Source organism: Camarhynchus parvulus, chromosome 2 (genome assembly GCF_901933205.1).
Source record: "Camarhynchus parvulus chromosome 2, STF_HiC, whole genome shotgun sequence".
In the NCBI taxonomy this organism is placed as follows: domain Eukaryota; kingdom Metazoa; phylum Chordata; class Aves; order Passeriformes; family Thraupidae; genus Camarhynchus; species Camarhynchus parvulus.
This window is the reverse complement of record NC_044572.1, coordinates 29,930,378-29,956,071: the sequence shown is the minus strand read 5'-3', so window position 1 is coordinate 29,956,071 and position 25,694 is coordinate 29,930,378. Positions and strand designations below refer to the sequence as shown.

Sequence of the window (25,694 nt, the reverse complement as noted above, 5' to 3'; positions counted from 1 at the left end):
CAGTCAAAATAATGTCAATGCCAATCACTATTGAGACTCCTTTACCCCTTTTATTGAAAATGCAATCCATTTCAATATCCATTTTAATGAAAATATTTGCATAGAGCAGCCATGTATTATTTCTAAAGAACATTATGAGCATTTTAACACAAGATAAGGCACATGTTTTTCAGCATTAATAATCTAAAACTAATCCTGAGGATCTGCTCCTTCCCCTCAGCAAAATCTGGTTTTTTAATATACCCTGTATTACCTGAAGAAAGCAGAAAAGCAGTATAGAATAAACTCAAATTCTTTAGCTGAACTAAATTCAGAACATTAACAACTCCTGATAATAGTGTAACAAATCCACAGATGAATTAAGTCACTTTCTAAACAAATAATTGTTAGAGGGAAAGAAAAAAAGACGCAGCCAGTAGCACTGTTGATGTTAGCTAAAAGTTCACATACTAGAGATGACATTTATAGTGAGTTTTGCTAAAATAAGCTCCCATCAGAAACAAGGTAGCTAAATTGTGAGGCACTTAAGGTTGACATGAAAAGGAGGAATGCAAGGGGTCTGTTTCATAGAAAACCTGAAGTTGCATATCATATCCTTGTATTAAGCCTTCTATTAAAGTGCTAGAAATGGAGACTTAAAACAAAAGGATTCAAATATAAAATAAGTGATTACAGAGCTTAGTATGCATTAAAATTAAGTGCTTTTGATTCTCATGAATTTAGAGCTTTTTAATAGTTTTTAAAAAATAAAGTCTGGAAATAATCCACATGTGAATCACCTTCCTTGTGCCATCAATGCTATTTGTAAAGTGCCCAATTATTTTCTAAACAACAAAACCATTTGCCTTATCTTATGTTGTATAGCATGACATAGTCTGTAGTATGTATGTAATCCATACTGCAAGGACACAGTCAGCCTGATGGAAAACAGCACATGCATACTTTAAATCAGAAGATTTAATTCCACCTGTCATTCTAAGAAGCCAGGTCTTGAATTACATATCCACCCGTATATAGTGCAACCAACCTCATATTCTCAAAATGTAATTTAGCTGTTCAAGTCTGACCCTCAAAGAGAGACATATCAAGCTTTTCCTCAGAGCAACCTGATGCCCAGACAAAATCACAGATGGAGCTCTAGGTCTGAATCACATAAATCCACTAGATGCCAAATCTGAGAAGGATCTGGGTTCTTTTGGATGATGAAGAGGCTGAAGATGTGTGGCAGTCTGTGCATTACTGATCACATCTAACTGAGAGGGATATGATTCATTTACATTTCCTCCATTGAAACCATTTTGGAACTGGCAGGAAAAAAGAGAATATAAATGGTTAGAATAGGAAACTAATTTATTAATAAGTATTTAAAAATCCTCCTAAAGACACACTGGATGAAATAATCTTAAAATATATTGATTACCTTTAATTGTTTTTTAAATTATGATTAATGATAATATCATTTGCATTAAAATAGGGACTGAATCATCAGTGAACTGTATCCACGTTGAAGTCAATGGGAGCCCTACTTCTGGCTTAGCAAAGAAATAATTCTATTATCTAAAGTGCAATAGAGTTTCTATTTCTAGAAAGTACAGTCTGAGAACTCCTCATTGTCACATCCAGCTGTTACATTTTAAAAGCAACCTATTTACATCTTTCCATGCCTGCAGTGAGATCCAGACATAACAGCTCCTCCAGGAATGCACATGCGCTCCTATCCATAAACTGAAGCATACTGTGTGCAATCCCCTGGCTGAAATGTTGCAGGGTGGGCTTTTTGACAGTCTTCATATTGACAGTGCCAAGTAAGAGCAATGAATGGCTTTCATCAGTCTTAACATAATTGTTCATAGGATTATTTTAATCACCTAATGTAATGCTTCCTGTCATGCTGTGGACTTTATCTACAAAATACTCCATTCGGTCATGCAAAGAAAATACAACAAAGTATTTTAAACATTTCCATCATCTCTGTGGGAGTAGCTTATAAGTATTCATTCCTTACAAGGTTTGTCTTTAAGAACTTTAAGAACATATCTTATACATTCATTCATCCATTCATCTATCAAATTATGCTGGGTATTAGTTCTTCTTTTTTCCTTCTACGCAAACATTGAAATTTGACTAACTGTGCACAATTCTTCTAACTTTTTAACAACAAGGCTATAGCCATGTAAATTATGTTTTCAATCAAAGCTAACATACTTTTAAGAGTACACACAAGGATTGTTTCTGACAGAAGCAGGTTATTTCAATATTCTTCATTAATAAGATGACCACACTCATTAAATTTTTAAGAATGCTCTCAACATGGAATCAAGTACTTAGGAAGGTTTCTCCTGCTTAATAAAGGAATACTAATCCTAAACAAGCAGCCAAATGATCACAGGCCTTTCTGTCATTCTCCATCACTGAAAGTAATTTCAGACTGCACTGGCTATGCTCCTACCACAATTAAAAGATAGGCAGAAAGTTAAGGTACATCACCACAATAGACCCTTCTGGCTTTCTAATTCCATAGTCTTTTCATGGAGAAATCAATGGGAGTTAGAAGTCTGAAAGGATACCAGTCATGGCTTGTATAGTGACATCTGTCCTCTCTCTGGACTCCAACCACTGACAGGGATGTGAGTGTACTAAACCCAGCCACCAAGACTGCCCTGCTTTGGTTTGGCTGTGTGAATGTGAGCTCAGACAGCAGTATCCTATCTGCTCAGTCACACAAGGCTTCTGCTCATGCAGTGCTACTCAGCCCCATGCAGCACAGGAACACCCTAACAAGAAGGGCTGAATTTGCCTCTGAACAACTTAAGTAAACACAATTTTTCCACAAAGTGGCCTTTGATAATTTTTTTTACAACAAACTAAAAGTCCTATTATTATTACAGCACAGCATTCTAGTAAATAGGAAGTAATAGATATCATTTTTTCAGAGGTGCTGTCTTAGTCATTAAACTTTTTATAGATAGATGTGAAGTAAATGCAAGGAAGAAAACAAAAAAAGAGGGTCATAACAAAAATTATTAAGGAAGTGTAACAACAAAATAATCTGCAAAATAAATGCAATTAAAACCAGCCATTAAAAATAAAAAAATGGAACTGCAAATGCAACGGCTGTTCAAAAACTAATGCATTGCATTAGTGCAGCTTTTGTGTAAAGAGTAATGCTTTGTTATTATAAAGACAAACTTGGATGGCCCTGGAGCTGCTCTGCAGCCCCATTAAGAAGCACTCTGAAAGACTAAACACTGAGCACAGCCAGGCAAGGCACAGCCAAGTCATGTTCAAGTTTGCGCAGTGCAGTTTCTCGAAGTCACTTCATGCAATTTCAATCAAACCTCAGGGAGAAGCCATTCATCATGCTGAACTGTGCTATAATTTAGGTAAATTTCTGCAATTCTGCAATTGCATTCTTTTCAGCAGTGAAGTAGTTTTAAAAAGGGAATGTTTCGTACTTGTATTAAGCATGTAAAAAACGGATATGCTCTAATTGCATTCCTCACCTTTGTCTTGCATAAATTAAATGCCACTTAATACTTTAATTCTGTAAATGCTTATGCATGTGCATAAGCATTTGCAGGATCAGTACTCCAGAACATTAACTCATTGAGATACAACAACAACAAAAAAGGAATCGTGAGTCTGTACTCTAGCAGCATTAACAGAAATAAAGGGTACAAAATAAAGTACTGCAACAAAGATTATTCAGAATCAGGAACTAGCAATTGAATTTTGTTTCTAAGTTAATTTTACCAATTAAGAACAGTGTTTACAACTGTAGTCTGTACTACAGCCAGGATCCCCTCTTCTATGACTTTTATTGTGTATTCTGCTTGGTGAAAAAGGACCAGATTATTTTACTGTGACTATAACTTTTTCCAACTCTTTTTTCTCCTGCAGTTAAGTTAGACAGCAACTTGAGGAACAAGCTGGCTTTCACTCATAGCAATATATAAAAACTTTGTTTTTCCAGGAACATTGTATATAGGAATGAAACAGTTCCTATTTCAGGCCATTTTTATGATACTATTATCTAATGCTTTCACTAATCCTAAAATCATTGAGGAACCTGAGTAGCTAGACAATATTCACACTACAAAACCATTTTTTTGATCCTTACAACATATTTAATAAAAATGAAATGAAATAAGCAAACTCAATGACTCTATAAAGGGTTTATTAGCAAATTTCAAGACTTGGAATTTGCTAATATATTTGCTCCTATCAGGAAAATTACTGGTATAGTACCACAGACTAGTTAATTCACTCTTGATTAATACTGCTAAAGAGAGCTATCAGACTGTAGGTACATGTATATATAAACTTGACCAAATGCAACTCTCTTCACTCTCATGAACAAATAAAGCAAAGACATCCACACACTGCTAAGCCAACCATGTCAAACTCAGCAATTCAGTCACAACAAACTCTGCTCCCCAAACAGTCACCCAAAACAATATAAACCAGATTCAAAGTGCAAGCAGTGCAGCAGCACTGTTTACCATACCTTGTTCCCCAAGGTTTGTTGCTGTTGATTTGTCATCATAGGATCATATTGCATTTGATCCACGCAGCTGGGCTGTGCCTCCTGCGTGCACGGGTACATGGAAACAGCGCCCGCATAGCATGTTTGAGGAGTCAGCATAACTGACTCAGAGTTTATCCCACACTCAAGGTTTTCAGGGACTTGCTGCAAACAACTGAGAAAATCCTCAAAGTTGGAAGAAGCAGAATAGGTCGATCCATCAAATGCTGCTGCAGGAAAATCCATTTGAGAAAAATTAGAAAGCTGTGGCATCATGGCTGTGGGTTGCTTATAAGGAACAAAGTCTTGCCTACACTCATAAGGGGAACTGTTAACTTCTGATTTGTAAGGGAACTCAGATGTACTGGCATGCATGCCAGGGAACATGTATTGCTGGGGCTGCTGCTGTGAGCAGCTAAGAGGCATGCCAGAGCTCCAATTTGTGAACATCCCATTGACTTGCATATGTTTCATCTTTTGACACAGCTGCTGTTGCTGCTGCTGCTGCTGCTGCTGTTGTTGCTGTTCCACAAGCTGCTTCTGGTGCTGATAAAGTCGATGTGGATCTAAGTCTTGCTGTACCGTGCAACCTTCATTCTGGACCAAGGGCTGCTGCTGGTTACAGTCTGAATATAAGAAGTCAGATTTATTTAAGGAATCCTGAACATAAGTCAGGATTTCGTCAGTTATGTTGATGTCCCCAATATCATCCACATCAGATAATTCAGTTTTAAAAAACTCCTCATCCTGCTGAATACACTTTAGATCTTCAAAGTCAATACCCAGATTTTTCATGATGCTGTACAAATCACTGGTTTTGTTATCCTGAAAGAGTGCTGCACTGTCTTCAGGAAGTGGAACAGTACTGTCCTGGGAACACTCCATCAGCTCCCGTTTGAGAATGTTGTGATTTCCAGCAGGTAGGAGATTGTCTGTCCAGCCACTGCTAACAACACCACCCAGTTCATCCCTACTGTCTGCAAAGAAATTCCGCTCAAAAGAAAGTTTATGTGAGGCTGGAGGGCAGAGATAAACAGACTCATCTTGCCTTAACATGACACCTAGGAGGGAGTTTGGATCCACAGGGTCATCGTGTAGCGTTGCTTTGGCTCCTTTTCCCACTGTGCTTTTACTCTTCAGTTGAGAGGGGTCCATAAGGCTTGACATAGGGAAAGACACCTCATATAACACAGCCTCACCCGTGGCAAACATGAAGGGCAACTTCATGTTACGCTTCCGTAGATGTTCTGCCCCTTCTTCATCTCTGAAAATAAATCAGATATGTAGCATGGTACTGCACTAATAACTGCACAGTTATTCTAATCTTTTTTTTCCCCTGGAATTAACATAAAAAATGAACTATTCTATTTGTAGGCATTTTTCGAATTCCTACCTATTCCAGCTCAACTTGGCTGAGTTAAACCAAGAGGCAGATTATGAAATAAGGAGCTTATGACTGTAATACCACATTTACATATTACATTTGTAATTAAATCTAGACAGCATACACCATTTTCTGTGCATTATGGGCTGAAATGAAAACAAATGGGCTTTGTTCTATGCATTAAGCTTTTCTTTGTATAGCAAGTAAATCAGTACTTTAAGTATCTGGTTTTTTCCATTTTACAGAATCCTTAGCAAAAATTATTTAATCTATTTAAGAAAGCTGAATTCCATATTATGCAGAATTTAGTTCAGCACTAAAATTCAGGACTGAATTTCTTTTTTTGTGGCTTCTTCTATAAAACTGCAGTCGGATTTCTCAGGTTTTGCTCATTGGGATTGAATACGGTAGATAGAATAACTTCATGCTTCTCTGCTGCTGATCTTGTTCTTTAAAAGAAATCAATTTGTCTAAAGTTTTATGCAAAAGGACTATGCCACAAGTTCTGAAATATCAGAATTTTCTGCATGTTTTTTAGCAAACTGAAAGAATTTGGAGAATGTGAAATATAAATGGTAATAATTTAAAAACAGAAATTCCTTTCTGAATATAAATAGCCTCAAACTAGTTTTCAGTTTTGGAAGCATACTACTTTATGAACTGGTGACTTACGTGAGAGGTCTTTGCGTGGCAATGATGTAATCTGGTCTTCCATTTTTGTAGACAAGCCGTGCATTTGCCTGCACCCAGGCCCATCGGTTTTCTTTGGTTAGAAGCCTAAATACAGTCATTCCACTCTCACCTGTCTTCATCACTAAAGAGTAAGCATACTGTTTACTGTCCAGCAAACAAATCATGAAAACCTGTATGTCATTAATAAAATCCCATTCATAGAAAAATTTTACAAATCTCATGTCCTCAATCACCCAATTTGGTGTGGCACTAATCCATTCCCAGTGAATCAGGATGACTGATCACTTCCAGATGTCTAATTTACTCGTAAAATAGAAGTCAAAACTGCAAGATATCTGCTAGAGATTGGTAACTTTCTATATGGGGCTTTGTCCATTATTTCTTCAATAACAGAAATTAATAAATACTAGAACACGTAAATGACAAAAGCCCAAGTCTCTCTCACCTTCATAAAGCAGCTATTACTTTAATATTTAGAAAACACATTAGTTCTGAATGCAATCCTTTCAGATTTTGACTGGTTTATGCAGAGGTAGTTAAAAATCTTATGTTTCATTCCCACTACCACCAACAATGCTTGATAAACATACTCAATTTTCACAGTACGTTTCTGTATTGGTTTTGTGTGGCCAGGTTTTGGTAGTGACAGGGAGGGCTACAGGGGTGGCCACTGTAAGGAGCTGCTAGACGCTTCCTCCATTTCCAGCAGAGCAAATCCCTAGCAGCTCCAAGGGGGACAGGCTGCTGGGCAAGTTTGGGACAATTAGAAATTGTGATAATGCCTCCGTGATAAGATTTGAGGAAAAAAAAAGTTATTGTGCAGATGTAATTGTGGCCAGAGAAGAGTAGGCTGAGAATATGTGAGAGGAACAGCTCTGCAGACAGCAAGGTCAGTGAGGAAGGAAGAGCAGGAGGCTCCAGAGCTGAGATTCCCCTGCAGCCCATGATGCAGAGTCTGTGCCATGCAGAACTATGTGGATGCAGAGATCCATCCACCTGCAGTCCATGGAGGAGACCCATGCCAGGGCAGGTGGATGCCTTACAGGAGGCTGTGAGCCCATGGGAGGCCAGTGCTGGAGGAGGCTCCTGGCAGAGACTTGCAGACCCATGGAGTGAGGAGCCCATACTGGAGAAGGTCTCCTGGTGGCAGGTGTTTTCAAGGCCTTATTTTACTTCTCATTATTCTGCTCTTTTGTTAGTACTCAATTCAATTAATATGCCCAGATGAAGTCTGTTCTGCCTGTAACAGCATTTGGTGAGTGATCTCTCCTGTTCCTTATCTCAATCCATGAACCCTTCACTATATTTTCTCTCCCTTGTCCATTTGTGGAGGGCAGAGATGGAGAGGCTTTGGTGGGTGCCTGGCATGCAGCCAGGGTTAACAGTCATTTTGTGCCAAAACCCAGGATCATGAGGATGCTGAGATACAGAGAGTAACCGGGAGAGGTAACAGGCAAAATGAGTACTGAACAATCTTAGAGAGTAAAATTATAATGGGAAAGTTTTGTTGTAATTGTGGTAAAGGGATGGGGTAGATTTTGTGCAAATTTTCCAATTTTGTTCTGTGTTGTGATGAAGTTATCTTTGTTTTATGTGTGGGGAGCTTTAGTTTATTTTGGCTGGTTTAGTTGTTCTAAGTGAAGGTTGTGTGATGAATGTGAATTTTAAAGATAATTCTTAAATATGTGATTCACAGAGGCAAGAGGTGGAAGTAATACAATTGCTCAAAAACCCTGCACTTCTAGACAGAAAAACTAAATAAAATCTATTAGGAAAGTCTAAGAATCTAACCAAAATCTTTGTTAGAAAACCTATTTTTTTTTTTATCTTAGCATAAAAAATGTAGAAAAACCAGTTTTAAGACAAAGTTTCAAACCATTCAAATTTCATCCCCTTCTACTCTGGAACCATCTCTTTTTCTTTTTGAAAGAAACAAAACCACTGATAAGCAACAGTGACTGAGCTACACCTGAAGCAGAAAATGTGTTTAAATAGGCTGAACACAACCTGTTGAGGGGCATTATCCAATTGTCTATGAGGGGATAAGAGAAAAAAAATGAACTTTTCAAGAGATGTCAGCAGAAAAGAAGTACCATAATATTCTGAAGATGATTCTGTAAGTTACAAAGATAATTCTGTTATAACTAGCAGCAAAAGTAAAAAACAGAGTCCCCTAAATAGTTATACATCAGATAGCTGGTGCTTATTTCCTCAACACTATACTTCTCTTCATAATTGTTACTTAAACCAGTTCAAGCTGCCAAGAATCAAACCCAGAAACGTTTGTGTACAGCTTTTTTTAGGGGATGAAACTTACTTCGGATGTGATTTTCAGCACAGTAAAGCATGTCAGCTGCATGAATAAACTGGTATCCTGTTCCTCTCATACACAGCTCTGCTTCAGTGTATCCCAGGACAATTTTTCCTCTGGAAGATAAAACCGAAAAATTGCAACACGGCTGATGAAGCAACTCACAGAATGAACGTCAGCAAGTTAATTATGGCTAGAATATTTCAGGTGCAAATGCTAACTACAGTTTGTGGCTATATCAATTGTACACGGAAGCAGAAAAGCTCCAATAAAAAATAGAGTCAACAAATCATAAAACTTTAACTAGTCTGCCAGGTTGCCTTCAGTGACTAGGACTGGGTTCACAAAACCATTAGATCATAAAAAAGAGTGGATGCCTACAACCAGACTCTCAATTCCATACTACTGAACATATTCACTCCTAGCAGGCAGCTCCCATTACTTCCAAAGAAAGACACTGTTTTCTTAGTCCTGCTTCTTATCATTTACCTATAGGTGCTTGTGTGCAGAATTAAATAGGGGTTTAACTTCAGTCATCTAAAACTTCTTGTCCAAAGTAGAATTTTTAGTAGCTTAAAGTTCGAACCCAGATGTATCTCAGAACTACATCCCCTTTGCTACTGAGTGGTATGAGACCCCTGTGTTTGCATTTAAACAAGATATGACTCAGAGGACCGCTAGCAAGAGTCATGTTTGAGCCTGTAGCTAAAATTAAAGTACTTTACTAGAGGCTGGGGAGATAAGACACTTAACAGAATTCATGGGATCTCTGTGTGATACCTGATAAAAAGACATAGTCAAAGAGAGACCTAAACAGGATTTGAAACAAAGACATGGAGATGCAAAGACAAAAGGTAAAAAAAGGTGGAAAGTAGAGATGGGGAACAATATACATAAAAACATATTTTCAAGTGAATAAAAACATCAAACAGAGAAAAGAAACACTTCTGTTAACATTTTGTTGCTTTTTACTTGTATCGGCTTAGAGAAATAAAACATTTTGGTCTCTCACTTGACAAAACACCAAGTAATTCAATTCTATCCTGTAGGTAGGCATGGAAACCCATGTGAGAGACACCACTGAAAATGAAAGCATTGTCAGCCAGAAATAGGAGGGAGAGGAAAAGGAAGGAGGCCAGAGGCTCTTTTTTTGATAAAAAAGCATCCTAATGGGCTTCTTGCCATGTTGAAGCATAGTAACATTATTTTGATCTGGTACTGCAGTAGTGCTTCCAAATTTTACATAGGGAAAAGAATGGTTTGGAAGTGGGTAAAATCATAGAATAAAAAAAGTATTTAAATTCTGTTGAAGGAAAAAACCATTTCCATTGTATTTTATACCTATTTGAACTGAAGGAGAAATGTGGAATGAAATTAAACACTTGCTCTATCAGTTCTAAAACCAAATTTCAAACCAGATTTAACATGCAACTTTTCTTGTTCCCTAATCTACTACTATGCTGTCTTTCAGTTTTTCTATTTTGCGTCGGTTTTGCAGGTTTTTGCTTTTTTTTTTCTAACAACTGAGAGTCAGAGAGCAGCATGCCATTTCAAGAAAATAGACTATGGCAAACCCATTTCTCTTTACCTGATAGCAGGGCTGGAGAGAAAAACTTCAACAGCTTCTAAACAACCATCACTGAAACAGTTTATATACCAAAAGAGTAGCCTGCTTTATATTTCAAATACATACCTGAAATCTATTTCATTGGCAAATTATTAGACAATTACAGAGAATAATTTACACCTACTTTGCATCACAGCCAGTGGGTGTGAAATCCAGTTTGTGTTTAGTTCTGAAGATGAAGTTTTTGGTTCGTATCTCAAGGATGGATGGCGGCTGCAGGGGAGTAGCTACTGCAAACAGTGCAAGCTGAGGAGACAAAGCAGCACCATCCTTCCCTTTCTTGTTTTGTCCATGGAGAAACTTCAATCGTCCTTGAAAATTCATAGCCTTAGGATGAGGAAAAAAGTAATTGTTACATGCTGGAGATATTTGAAAGCAAGATATTTTTGTTATGATGTAAAACATGTATTTTTCCTTTTGCTTAAGATCCATCAGATTCAAGTTTTATAGGATGGCATACATAAAAGGTAGCTAACAAGTACAGAACACTGTTGTTACACCTCTGAGGGTATCGCTTCAACATCTACTAATAAACATACTGAAGAATTAATAAATGGGAAGATTATTCTGTTAAAAACCAAAAAAATAAGCATGTAGTATCAAATATCAACTTGAGCTTCTAATATTCTAATGAACATACATGAATGTAATTATTTCATTATTTCTCTTGAAAATTTGTTATGTTCAATTTTGCAATTGTAAAGAATTCTATTTTGTAAGAAATCACATAGAGGGTGATAAACTCATACTCATTTTAAAATCTAAATAATTGGCTAACAAAAAAATGCATTAAAAAGAGCAAGCACAAACTTTTCCAAATAAGGAAAAACTACGGTCCTCTTAATTACCATAACTTACTGCATCTCAAGATACTCAACTTGCTACAAGAAAATACTCTCATAATGCATTTTAATCTACAAATCAGACAGCATTTTACAAAAGCAGTTGCTTATTTGCATTTCACTGAGGAAACTTGGCCATGAGAGAGAACTTGCACCTGGTTGTGACAACAATCTTAAAGGGGAGTCATTCAGTTCACTAACTGAAACATAGTGGTTCAAGCAGCCCAGATGCCTTTGGAGACCTAACAAATAAAGTAAGTTGCTGCACCTCTTGTTAAGAGGTGCAGATTTCCTACTTTTAAGCATATGTGGAGGTTTTTAGGTAACTCCATACTTACCAGGAATCCAGATGAATTATCCAGGAGACATCGTAACCTGCAGATGAAATTCCTTTCCATAAAGGAAGAATTCTCTGGAGGAAGTTGGTCTGGGTTATAATAGGTTGCTGGCTGTGAAAAGCCATTATCTCCTGCAGGAAAGGATTATTTATAAGGATTATTTTTAGAAGAACACCTAGAGAAGGCTATCTATAACAAACAATCTTCCTTTTCATAAACAAAGCGTTAGGTCATGACCTGAGCAAGAACAATGTGAACTGGAAACATCCTCAGAACCTATTATTATTGTAACACTGAGGTTAAACATCAATTCTTCTTATGGGACTATGTTTTACAGGCTATGGTATTTGAAAACTGAATGTAATTATCAGGTTTTGAATTTTTTTTACTTTGGGGTTTTTGTCTGTTTGGGTTTTTAATTCATTCATTATATTTGTCAACAGCCTAGATTCTGGACCAGTTGCAAAGAGCAGAGTTCTCAGCAGAGAACACAACCATGTTCCTACAATGGCAGGATCTGCAAAAAGGCCCAGCAACTGCATGAACTGAGTATTCAAAAACTCAGTATCAAATTGTGAAACTTACTTTCTCCAGACAGCCAGGTGAAAGCAATAGCAATAAATAAAAATCAGCATTCTTCTCCAATGAAGGTAAAATGACCCTACTAAATAGTGAAAATATTTCTGGGTGAAATATTTGGATGAAAACATCACAGCTACCTCTCCAAGTATACCTGGAGTACTTGTGTTTTGCAGTTGTTTGTTTTACAAAATACTCAAAACCATGATTGTTAGCTAGGATAACAACATGGTATCCTTCCACCTTGTCAGGACAAGCATTTGCTGCTAACTGGTATTTACAAAACAGACTTTAACATTTGGAATATAAAGTAAAACCAGAAGGTAAATCAATAAACCTCTGATAAAATGCATATGTTCTACATGAGACTATATATACAGAGATACCAGAGCATGACTACTCATAGCAATTTTAGCAAAGCAATCTTGTTTGCAATACATATTAAAAAAACAGTCATACCCTAGGAATTCATACATGCAGAAAATTGAGAAAAATCCAGCTTAAAAGACATTTTATAATAAAATAATCTTTAATTTTAAAAAATAATCCATGTACTTTTAGGGAACTGATTATCCAGTATGGACAAAATAATACTACAGATTTTAAGAACTCATATTGACTTTCCAGACATGGAGATGAGGTCAGGAAGAGCATGTCACTTAATAACACACTACATTATATTTTCTGAAATATAATTCTGTCTCATGAACAGCTGGAAAAACTTACAGATAGGCTCAGAGGTTAGTACACTGGCAAAACAAACCCAAAGGTAAACAAATCATTACCAAAAGCCAGTCCTATTTAATCTCCTATGAATTCAAGGGACTGATTTGGAGCTAAATGAGATTGCTGATATCTTACCAATAGGCCTTCCATCCTAAGGCCATCTAAATCCTACAAGTATGCTTAGTTATCTAGCTTTTCAGATAAAATCAGGAGACACCTTTTTTTCTTAAAAGAACTGCTATGCAAGGCCAGTTTTTGCTGAATAAACTTCAAGGTATGGAGAAAAAGAAACCTTCTTCTGTCCTAGATGGTAGTGTGATGAAAAGTGATAATCTGAAATTACAGCCCTGTAAAGAACTGTATTGGCCAGTCAGCATTATGAGCAGATCCCACAGGCAGACAAACTCAGGTATTTGTAGTCCAAGACAGTTACCATATAATTTTGGAATTACAAAATAAGAAATTCCCACACCTGTCATATGGATGGTTCTCAACAGACAATGTAAACTTCCATACTTGCTACTGCTGCAGGTTTTTTATTATAAATTGCTTAACTGACAGTGAGAATTTTCAACACTTCTGAGATGGTACTTCTCTAGGAAGCTCTCTGAAGAAGCACTGATTATGAAGAAAGAGCATCAAGGAAACAGCTTTCAAATCCTAAATAATATTTCAAAGATGCCAACTCTGACTGGGTGCAGATGTAGTACCCAATAAGCAGTGCCAGGGTTTCTGCAGGCATCCTCAGCACTGTTAGGTGTGTCCTTCAGCATTTCTGCCACAGGAGAAACTCAGTGTTATTCTTTGGGTAAGTATAGAGCTGAAATTTGAAGGTTCAGCAAGTCCAGCTGGATGCTGTGGAGTTTGTCAAATAGCAAAATGCACAGTTCCCAAGAGTGAGCAAAGCTGTGGTGAAAGAAGTGGCTCCCAACAGGAGGGGAACAGAATTCAAAACAGGAGGCAGTGGGCTTCAAAACTGAGCCTCCTACACTTGTTAAAGCAGCACTGCTGCACTTTTCCAGGCAGACAGAAGGCAGGAAGCTTTTACTGCCAGGATCTTGAAGTGACTCACTGTAAGAAAGCAAAGAATCTTACAGAGCATCTACAATCCCTAGAGCAAAACTACCAGTTAACACTACAGGGGTTAGAAGCCATATCCCTCACAAAGCTCCCACTGGATCTCATCAATCCCATGGAGCAACGTGCAGAACATGCAGTGCATTAAATGCTTGCCTTTAAACTCAAGACCATATGGTTGCGCAACACGTCAAGTTCAAAAGATAATCCAGACTTAATGCCCCAAAGCAGATATTTGGGACTGAAAAAATCAGAATTTTGCAAACTTCTCTGGGAACAAGTCAGTGACTGGGAGGCATGTCTGGGAAGCACAGTAACAGCTGAGGAAACCAGTGGTCTAACAGCATACCAGAGTACTGAGTGAGAAATAACCAGCCCAGGCTAACTGAAGCAGAATCAGTTCCCAGACTCAGGATGGAATCTGTGCCTGAGTCTGAGATATCTATAAATATCTACATAATGCCAGCTGAATGTATTAAAAAAGAAATGGATTAAATTAGCAAAAATGGAGGGGATCCTTACGGTCATAGCATTATCCTTTGCTATAAATCTGAATTCAGTTTAAAAATCCTCAACATCCAAACATTTTATGCCATTTGAGGCTTAAAAGTCATCATTGAATCATAGAATGGTTTGAGATAGAAAGGGACCATGGAGATCACCTAATTCCAACTCCTCTGCCATGGACAGGGACACCTCTTGCTAGACCAGGTTGCTCAAAGCCCCATCCACCCAGTCCCTGAATGCTTTCAGGAATGGGGCACAATTAGCAGCTTTTAGCAAGCTAGAAACACTACATACAAAACAAAAAATTGTTTGTAATCCTGTTCAGCACATCCTCATGTTCAGTCAAATCTGAGGCCAATCCAACCTGGTGTCATTCTTTTCAAATAACCTTTTCTAAACTCATATGCAGTTGCTTCAGGTCGACAGAACACAATTTCACTCTGAAGCAAGCAGGATGAAAATCTGGTTTCTGAGAACCTTACTCTTTGCTGTACTGAACTCTGCTATTAACTAGCTGTGCAGCAGGCCTGTGGAGATTGATCTAGAGATGATGTAACAACGACTGCTAAATGAAAAACTGAAATATACTGAGATGTGTTACAAACAGAGTAACCTTTCTATATTAAATCAAGGCATTTCCATACTCTAATTTTTTTAATTACTTAAAGATTTATTTAAAAAATTGACTTTTTATGGATTAATAAAGCCCCTATAATCACGTCACAGTGACAGAAGATTTTACCTATGTGTTTAAACAACTGTTGTGCAAAGGGAGCATTAAAATGGGGCAGTTGTCTCAATGGCTTTGTTGTCATTATGATGCAGGCACACGCTTCCTGGACTACACATAACCTTGACCTACACATCTTTGCTCTGTCACACATGCAATATGTTTCTCCTTAGTTGTTCCTCAGTATAGCAGCCCACTTAAGCATCAGCCAGTAACATGTGACAATTCTGCTCTAACATGCATACCTCTTGATCTTAAAGGCTCATCTATTGAATCTTTTATTTTTCTTCCCCTTTTATCTCCAAGAGAAGTACTGCTCTATGTGGCAATGAATGCACTATTCCCTATGTAACACTGTAACTAGTATATTCTTGGACTGATCAGTCTAAGAAACATTGTCACTTATACTCCAAATTAAAGTCTTCCAATTTAAAGTATAATTAGTACTTAAATGCTATTAATAACAGTGCATATTTAAAGTGCGAAAAATAGTAATTCTCACTGTTGACTAAATGTGTCCATAAAATTCAAATAAATTTGAAAGATGCTATTTCTTCCTTTATTCATCTAAAATTATCTACTTTTTTTTTTACATAGACAAATTTAAAAAGCCCAAAAAACAAACATCTAATCCGACAGGCAAACAATAAATCCTGTTCTCACCTTGTACACTTGGTCCAGAATCTCCTGACTGGGCAGGATTTAATGCCCAATGTAGCTGTCGCTGAAACTCAGGTCTGTCTTCTGTGTGAATCAATTCAAATACACTCTGATGTATAATATCTGACTGTGAACAAAAGGAGAAAGGGGAGAGAGAATGACAATAAGAAAATTATATCACATTATGGTACAAGTTGTCTCATTCACAACACTGTAATGGATATAGCAAAATCCATTTTTCTCAGGGATAAATACATACAATCACATACAGGTGGCAAATCTTCATGAAAAAATTTTTAGCAGCACAGAGAACAGCTCAATTACACACATGACTATAAGCATGGGAAACAATAATAAAAGATATTGCCTTAGAAAAAGAAGTTACATTATGTCAACTAGCTCTTTACCTGCTTCTACCTAAGAAGGCCTGGAGATGCTATGCTTAGGTTGCGTTTAAGTTATTTAATTTCATATACTGGTAAATAAAGTATTTACCAGGTAGTACTTGACTTGACCCACTATAGGTGCTACAGGAATACAAAAGAAGCTAAAGACCCTGAACCAAACTGCCAAAACAAAGCCAAGCAGATTATAAGCAGTGGATTTGTTCTTTGTCATTTCTCAAGGATGCTTTAAAACATGTAATTATTAAGCCCTTATTCCAATACCAATTCTGTGGTTAGGAATGTGATCTAAATGGCAAAGGCTCAAAAGCAAGGATTAGTGCTTAAAGGAATTAAAGGGGGGAAAAAACCCCATCCAAAATAGTCAAGAAAAGACTCAGTTGACTGACAAGAGTTAAGATGCTGTTTTTTGGCATGTTTCAAAAACCCAACCATTATATAAACAGAAAATACTTAAATAAAACATAGATCTATGTAATTGAGATGAACTGGCAGAAGCAAAGGCCTAGGTCAAATTTTGCTATGACGAGTTTCATAAAACAATCAATATTTTCCAGAATAAATTGCCAGAAATGCTAATTTTTGTAACTTTAAGACTTTATTTCTATATCATGCACTTGATTTACTAGCATTACTTCATGAATGTTATGCCCAATTTGTTTTCCAAGCTTTTTTCTTTTTCGTTCCCCAGCACTGAAGGAATACATAAACCCAGGAATAAAAATGGGCTTTTTTGAAATATTTTCTTTTACACAAACTTTCCCCAATCTCTTATCAGTTACCTGAAATTGCAGACCAAGCAAGGTTTCTTGCTACTTTTAGACAGCAGCTGAATCTATCAATATGCAGTATTCATATGTATACTTTGAGAACTATAACTATCATCTTCACATAAAGTAATCCCAGGAGTTTTCTAACAAAGGCAGAATTTGCCTGCTATGCCTCAGTCTTTAGTATTTTGGCACCTGATTTTCAACCCCGATGAAGTCAGCCATATGTGATCTGCACCATAAATAGTAAAAAACAAATGCTTGTCTTGAAATTAATAATTAAATAAATAAACATGAGCAAGAGAACAAATACCAAAAATACCAAAATCAGTCACTTGATATTTATAAATCTCAAGACATATGGAAATAATTTTTCATGAAAGGATTCTATTAAAATAATTACCTCCCCACTGAATTATGTCTCACTCAGCATCATAAACTGGGTAACACCACAGTATAAATTTCAAACAGTTGTTCCAGTAAAGAATAATTAAGTGTGAAAATTTCCTATCTTGCCTAACTCAGCTTTGGAAATTATATTCCTGTTGTGCTTGGCCTGACATCCTGGCTATGGAAGCTGATAGAAAATATGGCTTCAAAGTAATTCAAGCTAAGGTACCTAACTGAGAGTTTTATTACAAAAAAATTTTAAGACCCTAAATATGAACACTGATGTTCCCTGAAATTAGGCAAAACTTTTGAAAAAAATAGAAGAAAAAATAAACTTACTTGTTGGAAACCCAAGTAGTCTTGGATAGTAGAAGACACATAAAACACCAGAGCATCTGCTGTAACAACTAACACAAATCCATTTAATGCCTGGGGAAGAAACACAGCAATCTGTCAGGTTCAGAGATAAAATTCCAGATAATTTATTATTGTGTCTCTAGGTCTACCTATACTGTAGTCCCCCAATAAAATGTGAAGCATGCAAAAGCACATCATTATCTGACAGCACAAACAGGATTCCTCATTGCATCTCTCTACAGCTTAAGTGTTAAAATGAAGAAAATTTGATCTAATGAAAAAAACCCAAACTTTATTTTAAAATTCAGTGGAGAAGACAATCTGTGTTGATGACTTTTCAATACCCTTGATTGAAGAAGACAAGGGACATATATGAAGAACTATAAGTTTATCTAACATCAACCACATTTCACAATGTTTGTGTGGCTCAAGCCTTAGATACCCCCAGCTGCCCACAGCACAAACAAGAGCCATGTCACAAACCCAGTCCCAAAATCCATTCTATTCATAGTGCAGACAGGCCACTGTGGACGGGAAATCAAGCTATCAAGATCCCCTATATAGTCCAAGAAAACATTTTATAGTTTACTTAAAATAGAAAACTCTGCAAAAGCAGACTGTTGCAAGTAAACAATATTTTTGAAGAGACTTCCCCCTCGGTGGAGCAGCAGACGAGGCGGCTCCACACTCAAAGTCACGCAAAGGGCATTTATCTGAACTCCAATCAATAGGGTCCACGGCAATTGTTGTGATAGCAAACAGTACATTTGTGACTTGGCAGCTCATCTGAAAGGTGCCGGTTTACTTCTATGGATCTCAGTCAAGATTTAACAAAAGGCAGTCTCTAGGGGCTGGATTGAGTATATTGTGCCACTTAATTTCCTCAGCTGCATTCAAAGGCAAATTTGGCCAGCATACTCAAAACCATCTTTTAAAAAAACCTCTTTATTTATGCAGAATTTTTGAACATAGAAAATGTAAAGTAAGTGAAGGCTATCGTATATCTTACTGCAACAAAGTAATAATATATAAATGAAATATCTTGTTAAATGACTGGTCTTAAAATGCTGTGAACCACTCCAATTTTATGTGCAGATATTATTTAATCTACTCTCATAAACAATTGGTAGCTCTATAAAAACTCCTTATAAGTTTAGTAAATTTTACATGAATAAAGATTGAGATAAAAAATCAATCATAATCTGAAATTAAATAGCATGGCCAATCCAAGAAATGTTGAGCGGCTACACAGAATCCTTGGTTTTGATGAAGCTTACAGTAATTCCACGGCTGCAGAATGCCGCAGTGGCAGGTGCTCGTGTCCTCTGCTGACCTGTTCTGCAGGGCATTTCACCTCAGCTGCTTGACACAAAACATCTGCAAGCTGCACAGCATCTAACTTTGTCTCAAATGTTAAAATTGGTTATTCTGGTCCATTTCATACAGAGCTACCTACGCTTTCTGTGCCTGGAAATCAATCACATTTTGCACTGGCTCTGGTACACAATTCATCTCTAAATAGGATTGTTACTGAGATAGCAATGTGCATTACTTAAGCCAAAAATTCTGTAAAATGCATATATCTGGATAGACCAATAAGTGGGAGATGAGTTCTGACGGAGGTTTTTGCAAAATGCAATCCAAAAACAATTATCTGAAAACACATAATGAAATTTCTCAGTGAGTTTATTATTCTGGAGAACTGAAGATGATATTTGCACCTCTAAAATACTCTCAATGCTCCTAATAAAGAGGTAATTACAAAATTGTTCATTAGTGTTGAGAACTAAGTTTTAAAAATTTCTTAAAGGTCATAATTTTTCTTGCACTTTTTTTTTAATAAACTTGTTTGGGCTGCAATGGATCTTGTATTTAAAATAAGAATTTTAAATAATTTAAATAATTTTAAAGGAAATTTAGCTTGCTTTTAAGAAAGACACATTTATGTATTTTATCTCTGCTTCCACAATGTATTGAACTGGTAAGACAGTTTCTATGTTGGAAATTAAAGACAATTTTCTGTTTGTTAAGAAGCAAGCAAGAACAACTGATGAACAAATAAAAGCAAATACAAACAATAGGGTGGTTATTCATATCACCTTGGAAAAACAAAAAAAATCTGAGGGGATAATAAAAGGAAAACATTCATCATCAGTTATCATTTATTCACCTGTGTAATGCTAAATACTTCTGAGCATAAATGGAAGGGAAGGACTTTGCCAATATTTACAACTTACTGCTTCCCACTATCTTCCGGAAAATTCCCAATTACGTCACACTCATGACTTGTTACATAACCTAAGAAAACTCTATCTACATATTCATTCTCATAAATTTTTTCACATATATAAAATATTTACAAAACAAATTCATTTAAGAAATTCGGTTTATTTACTTCCCAAGAGGGGCAGAATTTTCATTAATAACCATATCACCCACCTAATTTTCATACTGGAAAAGAGTTCCCTCATATAACTTGAGTCAGAAGTCATAAAGCCTCCCCTATATTTCAGATTAAATAGATGCCTCCAATATAAACTACATATTTTAGCTTTTTAGGTTCTTTCCTGCTTAAAAGAAAGCTGCTCTCTGGCAGTAACTCCACAACAGTTCTTTGTCATACTTTATTAAGGTTAGAAAATGAAATAAATGTCCTAGTTTTTTTAGTTGGTTAGAAAACAATTTTCAATTAGCATCAATTTAAAATAATTGTTTTGTGGTATTCTAAGAATCTGTTTTCATTTCTAGTCTTTGAACACTGAAATTCATTTTGTTTGAAGCAAGCAATTGGCTCTGACTGAACGATTTGCCACTTTTGATAGATACATCAGTGTGGAACCTGTGTAGAAGACAGACTAACAACATATTTCAAATGGAGCTGCAGGTCTCCATAAAATCCATTCTGTGAAACTAGTTAGAACATAGTAATATCTACATTTGTAATTTCTTGAGTTTAATCTGGACTTGGTAGTATAGAATTATCCATAAGCTTTGACACTCTAGGATATTAAAACAGGGTAGACAACTTAAAAAAACCCCACAGTTTTTAAATTAATATTTTCCATTAGTTCATATAAAAGTTATTCAAAGTGTTTTAAAATTTGTCCTGAATCTATGCTATGCATGCTGAGTTCTTTCAAATCACTGAGAAAGCATGATATCCCAGCAAGCCAAGGTCTTTGAAGTTAAAAATTGTTTCTTTCAGACAATTAGTCACCAAATTTACAGTAAATCAGTAACTTATCTGGCCCTTATAAAAACTGCTCCTTTATATTAACATCTTTATTAACAACAGATGCAAAGAGATAGGAACCCCCTCAATAAATTACTTAGAAACACTGAAGAGCAGCCCATGTTCTAACATCCACTCTAAAGTCCCTACTACAAAAAAAATCCAAGATAATATTACCCTAAAGAAAATGAGGAAAGAATTTCACAATAAGAAAACTTTTTATATCTTATCACCGAGGATCTGAATGTAAATACAGGCGTTTGGTTTTTTAAAATTTAAATCTTTGTAAAGTATGTCTATTGCAAAACATACCTGCAAGAGGAGTTCTCCTTCCAGGATCTGCATCCCTTCTCCACACTTTCCTGTTCTAGAGGTTTCCTGAATGCCATTTCTTTCTGGTCTGGTAGAGCTAGATGATTTCAATGCAACTAGGAGAAAAAAAAAAAAAAAAAAAAAAGAGTGGTATTTGAAAGGTTTAATAGAAATTTAGGTAATGATCTGCTATTTTGTGTAAGAAAATAATGGTTTAAATATATGCATTTTTATATATTACAAATACAATCCAATGAAAGATTTTTGTTTCCATGTCAAACTTTTTTCCTTACCTTAAGACTGAACCCTCCAATTTTGTCATCTTTCTCTTTTTTATAAATAATACTTTCACAACAAAATCATTATTATTGCTATCAACACAAGTCTTATTATTTTATACCTTTTTTCCTTCTTCTCCTTCTCTCTACTATAAGACTTACTTCTAGATTGTCCCTCTTGTGACAAATAAAGAACATTTTTGTTTTCATAGGCCATCCTCCTGTGACGGCAATAACTTTCTGTCAAGGTAGGGAAACACTTGTGCTTATTCTTATCCCACCTAATTTCAGACATCAAGCTATGGTTCATCACACAGGTAAAGCCTGCTCTAGACCTAAGGCTCCCTTCAGGGAAAGGAAGGAAAGAAACATGAACCCTAAATGTACATGGTACATAGTAAAAAATCCCAACAAAACAAAGAAAGGTATTTCAAACAAAAACGTGTGGGTATTTTCTGTCATAGTTAAATTTTAACCTTTTAAACAACTAGGCACTCTTTCCAACTTCAGATAAAATACCGTAACAATGAATCATCATTATTCAGATCACAAATATATCTAATTGAAAGAAAAAAAAATACCCAAAGACTAAGAAATGAAGAATCAGATCATATTGCTATGAAGTTCCCAAAAAACATTCCCATCTCTGCATCCTTCTAATAAACAGGATGCTGTCAAATAAAACTACATACTCAAAGATCATCCATAACTCAGAATTTCCCTACTCTTCACTGCTCCAAAAAAGAGGGGGAAAAGAAAGAAGTCTTCAAATCTGAAATTAGTCTGAGTAGGTCGGGAGTGTCTAAACAGCTTAAAATTACTTGAGCAATTGTACCTTAAACCTTTACCATAAAATTAAAGGCCACCACATGCCAGCTCCAAAATTTCTATGATGCAAAGCAAAGGGAAATTTATAACAGAATAAAACCTATAAAAACAACTGCACTTCTGTAAAATACAAGTTTCTCACAATGAGGGACATTCAGCCTAAATTTCAAATGATTTTTCAATCTGCTGAAAACCTTCATTTTTCCACTGTTCAGAACTTTATTCAAGAATCCTGAAGAACTTCTGTTCACTCACTTTTAAATTACATTAAATTATATTTTACACTATTATATATTAACTGAAAGATAAATGATGCCTTTCCCCTTTTTTTAAGCTATCATGGTAGCTAAGAACTTTTAAGCCAGACAGTTTTCATTAAAATATACCTCAAAGGCACCACAGAGGAAAAATGTGTTTTAAAGAGACATTAACTGATTAACAGATCAGAATGCATCTCAAGGTTTGCTTTGAAATTGAAACCCTAATGCTGTTTTTCTTACAAGGTAGTCAAAATGTCCTGCAACACGGCCACACGGAGGTGCAGTCACAGCAAATTCATGTGAATACATTACAAAGCCAATTTTTTTTCTAGCATTATTTCAAAAGGATATATAGAATATTCACTTAACAACCCTGAGGCAAACAGGCTGTAGAAGAAAACATTTTAAAATTTATGTGTATGATTATTGAAAAAGTCCAAATTCAGCTGTGAGAGCTGCAAGTAAAGATTCCTAATCACCCTGCCATTCTGCAAAATACTATATGTCATTAAATACAAGTGGGTTTTTTCTTTTATAATGTCTGAGAGATAAAATCTATCAGGGCTCCTGAGCTCAAATGTAGCCAATGCACTGGTGGCTACAGTCCTCCTAACTTTCAAGGTGCACAAGAGGTAAGTGTGAAGTTAAACATTTTCCTGAATTGGAATCTACACATTTTGCAGAAATCAGAATGTGGATGGAATCAAGCTGTTTACAACTAAGGCACATGGAAAATTGCCAACAATTTGGATTAGTAAAAATGGAAGATACAGTGGAAATTAGAGTTTTATATCCATGAAATAAATCCAGATTTTCCCTTTTCTGACAGATAACTCACAGGACTGTCAGTGCCTGCTACAAGCCACCCAAGTCCCTGGCACTGAACAATCCCAGATACCAGGATGCACACTTGTAATGTGTGCTTCTACACAGTCAAAATGAAGGCCACCAGAAACAAGGAACCTTATAGCATGGGAGGACCACCTTGCTAAGCAGCAGTTCTGAACACGACTTAGCCACACAATCAGGTGGCCTCAGAAATACCAGCTAGAGATATAATAATAGGTAATGGAAAGGAGAACTAAATCTTAAAAAGCATAACTCATCCAAAAGTAATATTGCAGTCAATATAGCTCAGCTTAAACTAAGCCATGTGTGTTTTGCTAGTTCTCATAGTCTATTTTACTCATGTCATCAGAAAAAATAATCTCAGTAGTTCATTGTTTTATAGTCTTTGAATATCTGAATTAAATAGAATGCATTGTGGGCTATACTCACTTAATTTTCCTACACAGGAAATTAAAACATGAATACCTCACAGAGTAAAGAGGAAAAATCTGTTCATATACTCTAGATTATATTCACCATCAAATTACTTCTCAGAATTTCCCATTCATAATTTTAAAGCATCAAAAATACAGCAAATTTGCTTATACTTGTTAAAAAACCCAAAATCAAATGAGCAAACAAACAAAAAAACCCCAAACCAAAAAATATCAGTTACACAACTTGAAGAGAAGGGTTGGATTGTAAGCACCTCCTTCCCAAGTAGGTTAATGATTGTCATTTAATCCTATGTCCAGCAATAAGTGTAATTTCCATTGCCTAGACTTCCCTGATTTGAAGTACAAGTTAAATCTCAAAGACAACTAGATAGTGACATTTAATAGATTTTTCTAGACATAAATATATATATATATATATATATATTCTGATACATTTGTTTTATGACTGTGAAATGCTTTAGCACCCAAGCCAGCAAATGTAAAAGACAGTTGCTTTTACCTTACATCTACAAAGATAAATTCAATAACAATGGTTACATCAGTGTTTGCCAGCTTCTTATCTCTGACTTTAACCGTTACATTCAGGTGATAAGAGACTTATATAGAGATGCAGTGTACTTTATTAGACTAACAGTATGGAGTGGGGGGAAAAAATGTTTGACATACAACTACTTCTTCAAGTCTGAAACAGAGTTCTAGCAATTGAGTTCTAACTACTGAAAAAAGCTATCTTTCATTTTAAAACCATAAAAGTACTCATTAAAAAATTATTTACATAAGGACAACCGGTATTAGGGGATTTTCTTTCCAAGGACCAATAGTCAGTATAAGAAACGACATGAGTTATAAGCAGCTTGCTGAATCAACTAATAATTCATGATAGATTAATTTCATTAATTATCTGCCAAGATACTTAGAAAGTAATCTAATACGAGGAAAATTATTTTAAAAATAAGTCTATCTACTGTCTCATTTAATCACTATGCTGTCCTTAAAGACTGCCTCTAGTCCAAGATTAAAAATGTCTTTTTCACCTTCAAACACCTGATCTCTAGGGTTTATACTTGGTAGGTATGCTCCCCTCAAGCTCCAACCCACAACCAGTGTCCTCTTCCTTCCAGGTTGCCACTCCTGCTCTCAATAAGAACCCTTGCCACGACTTCCTCACTCAACAGACTGCTGCTCTGAAGTCCCAGCTCCACAATTTCACCCACTTCAGCTTGCAAAATCAATGACCAGGCAGCCATCTGTAGCTTCCAGAGCACCTTCAACAGGAATCCTGTAAATGATGATTCCATATTCTCTTACCAGAAGTTAACAACAGCAGAGAATTGCAAAATTGTCACAGAGCAAGTGCAAATAGACTCTAACTGCTGTACTTGAGAGGGCCCTACTTGTGCTAATTGTTGTAAAGTCAATAAAGTAAGTGGAGATGCAGAGAATCCATCATAAGGCATAAGGCATCAAGTTAGCAATTATCTAATTATTATTAAGTTTCTGAAAAGCATTTATGCAGAAGACTGATTTAACACATACATACTTGAACTGTAGAATTTACTATTACTTTAAGAATACAGT

The 25,694-nt window shown here is 36.0% G+C and overlaps 1 protein-coding gene across 1 annotated transcript in view; it reads right to left on the bottom strand.

Moving 5' to 3' along the window:
• Window positions 1-749: 749 nt before the first annotated feature.
• AHR (aryl hydrocarbon receptor) overlaps window positions 750-25,694 on the bottom strand; it is a 59,362-nt gene continuing 34,417 nt past the window's right edge. The window contains exons 3-11 of the mRNA XM_030965341.1: window positions 21,465-21,580; window positions 17,903-17,992; window positions 16,003-16,126; window positions 11,721-11,851; window positions 10,665-10,867; window positions 8,920-9,029; window positions 6,582-6,723; window positions 4,508-5,789; window positions 750-1,304 (exon numbers count right to left, since the gene is read on the bottom strand). Coding sequence (XP_030821201.1) covers window positions 1,149-1,304; window positions 4,508-5,789; window positions 6,582-6,723; window positions 8,920-9,029; window positions 10,665-10,867; window positions 11,721-11,851; window positions 16,003-16,126; window positions 17,903-17,992; window positions 21,465-21,580 — 2,354 coding nt within the window. The 3' untranslated portion in view covers window positions 750-1,148. The remainder of the gene's footprint in view (window positions 1,305-4,507; window positions 5,790-6,581; window positions 6,724-8,919; window positions 9,030-10,664; window positions 10,868-11,720; window positions 11,852-16,002; window positions 16,127-17,902; window positions 17,993-21,464; window positions 21,581-25,694) is intronic.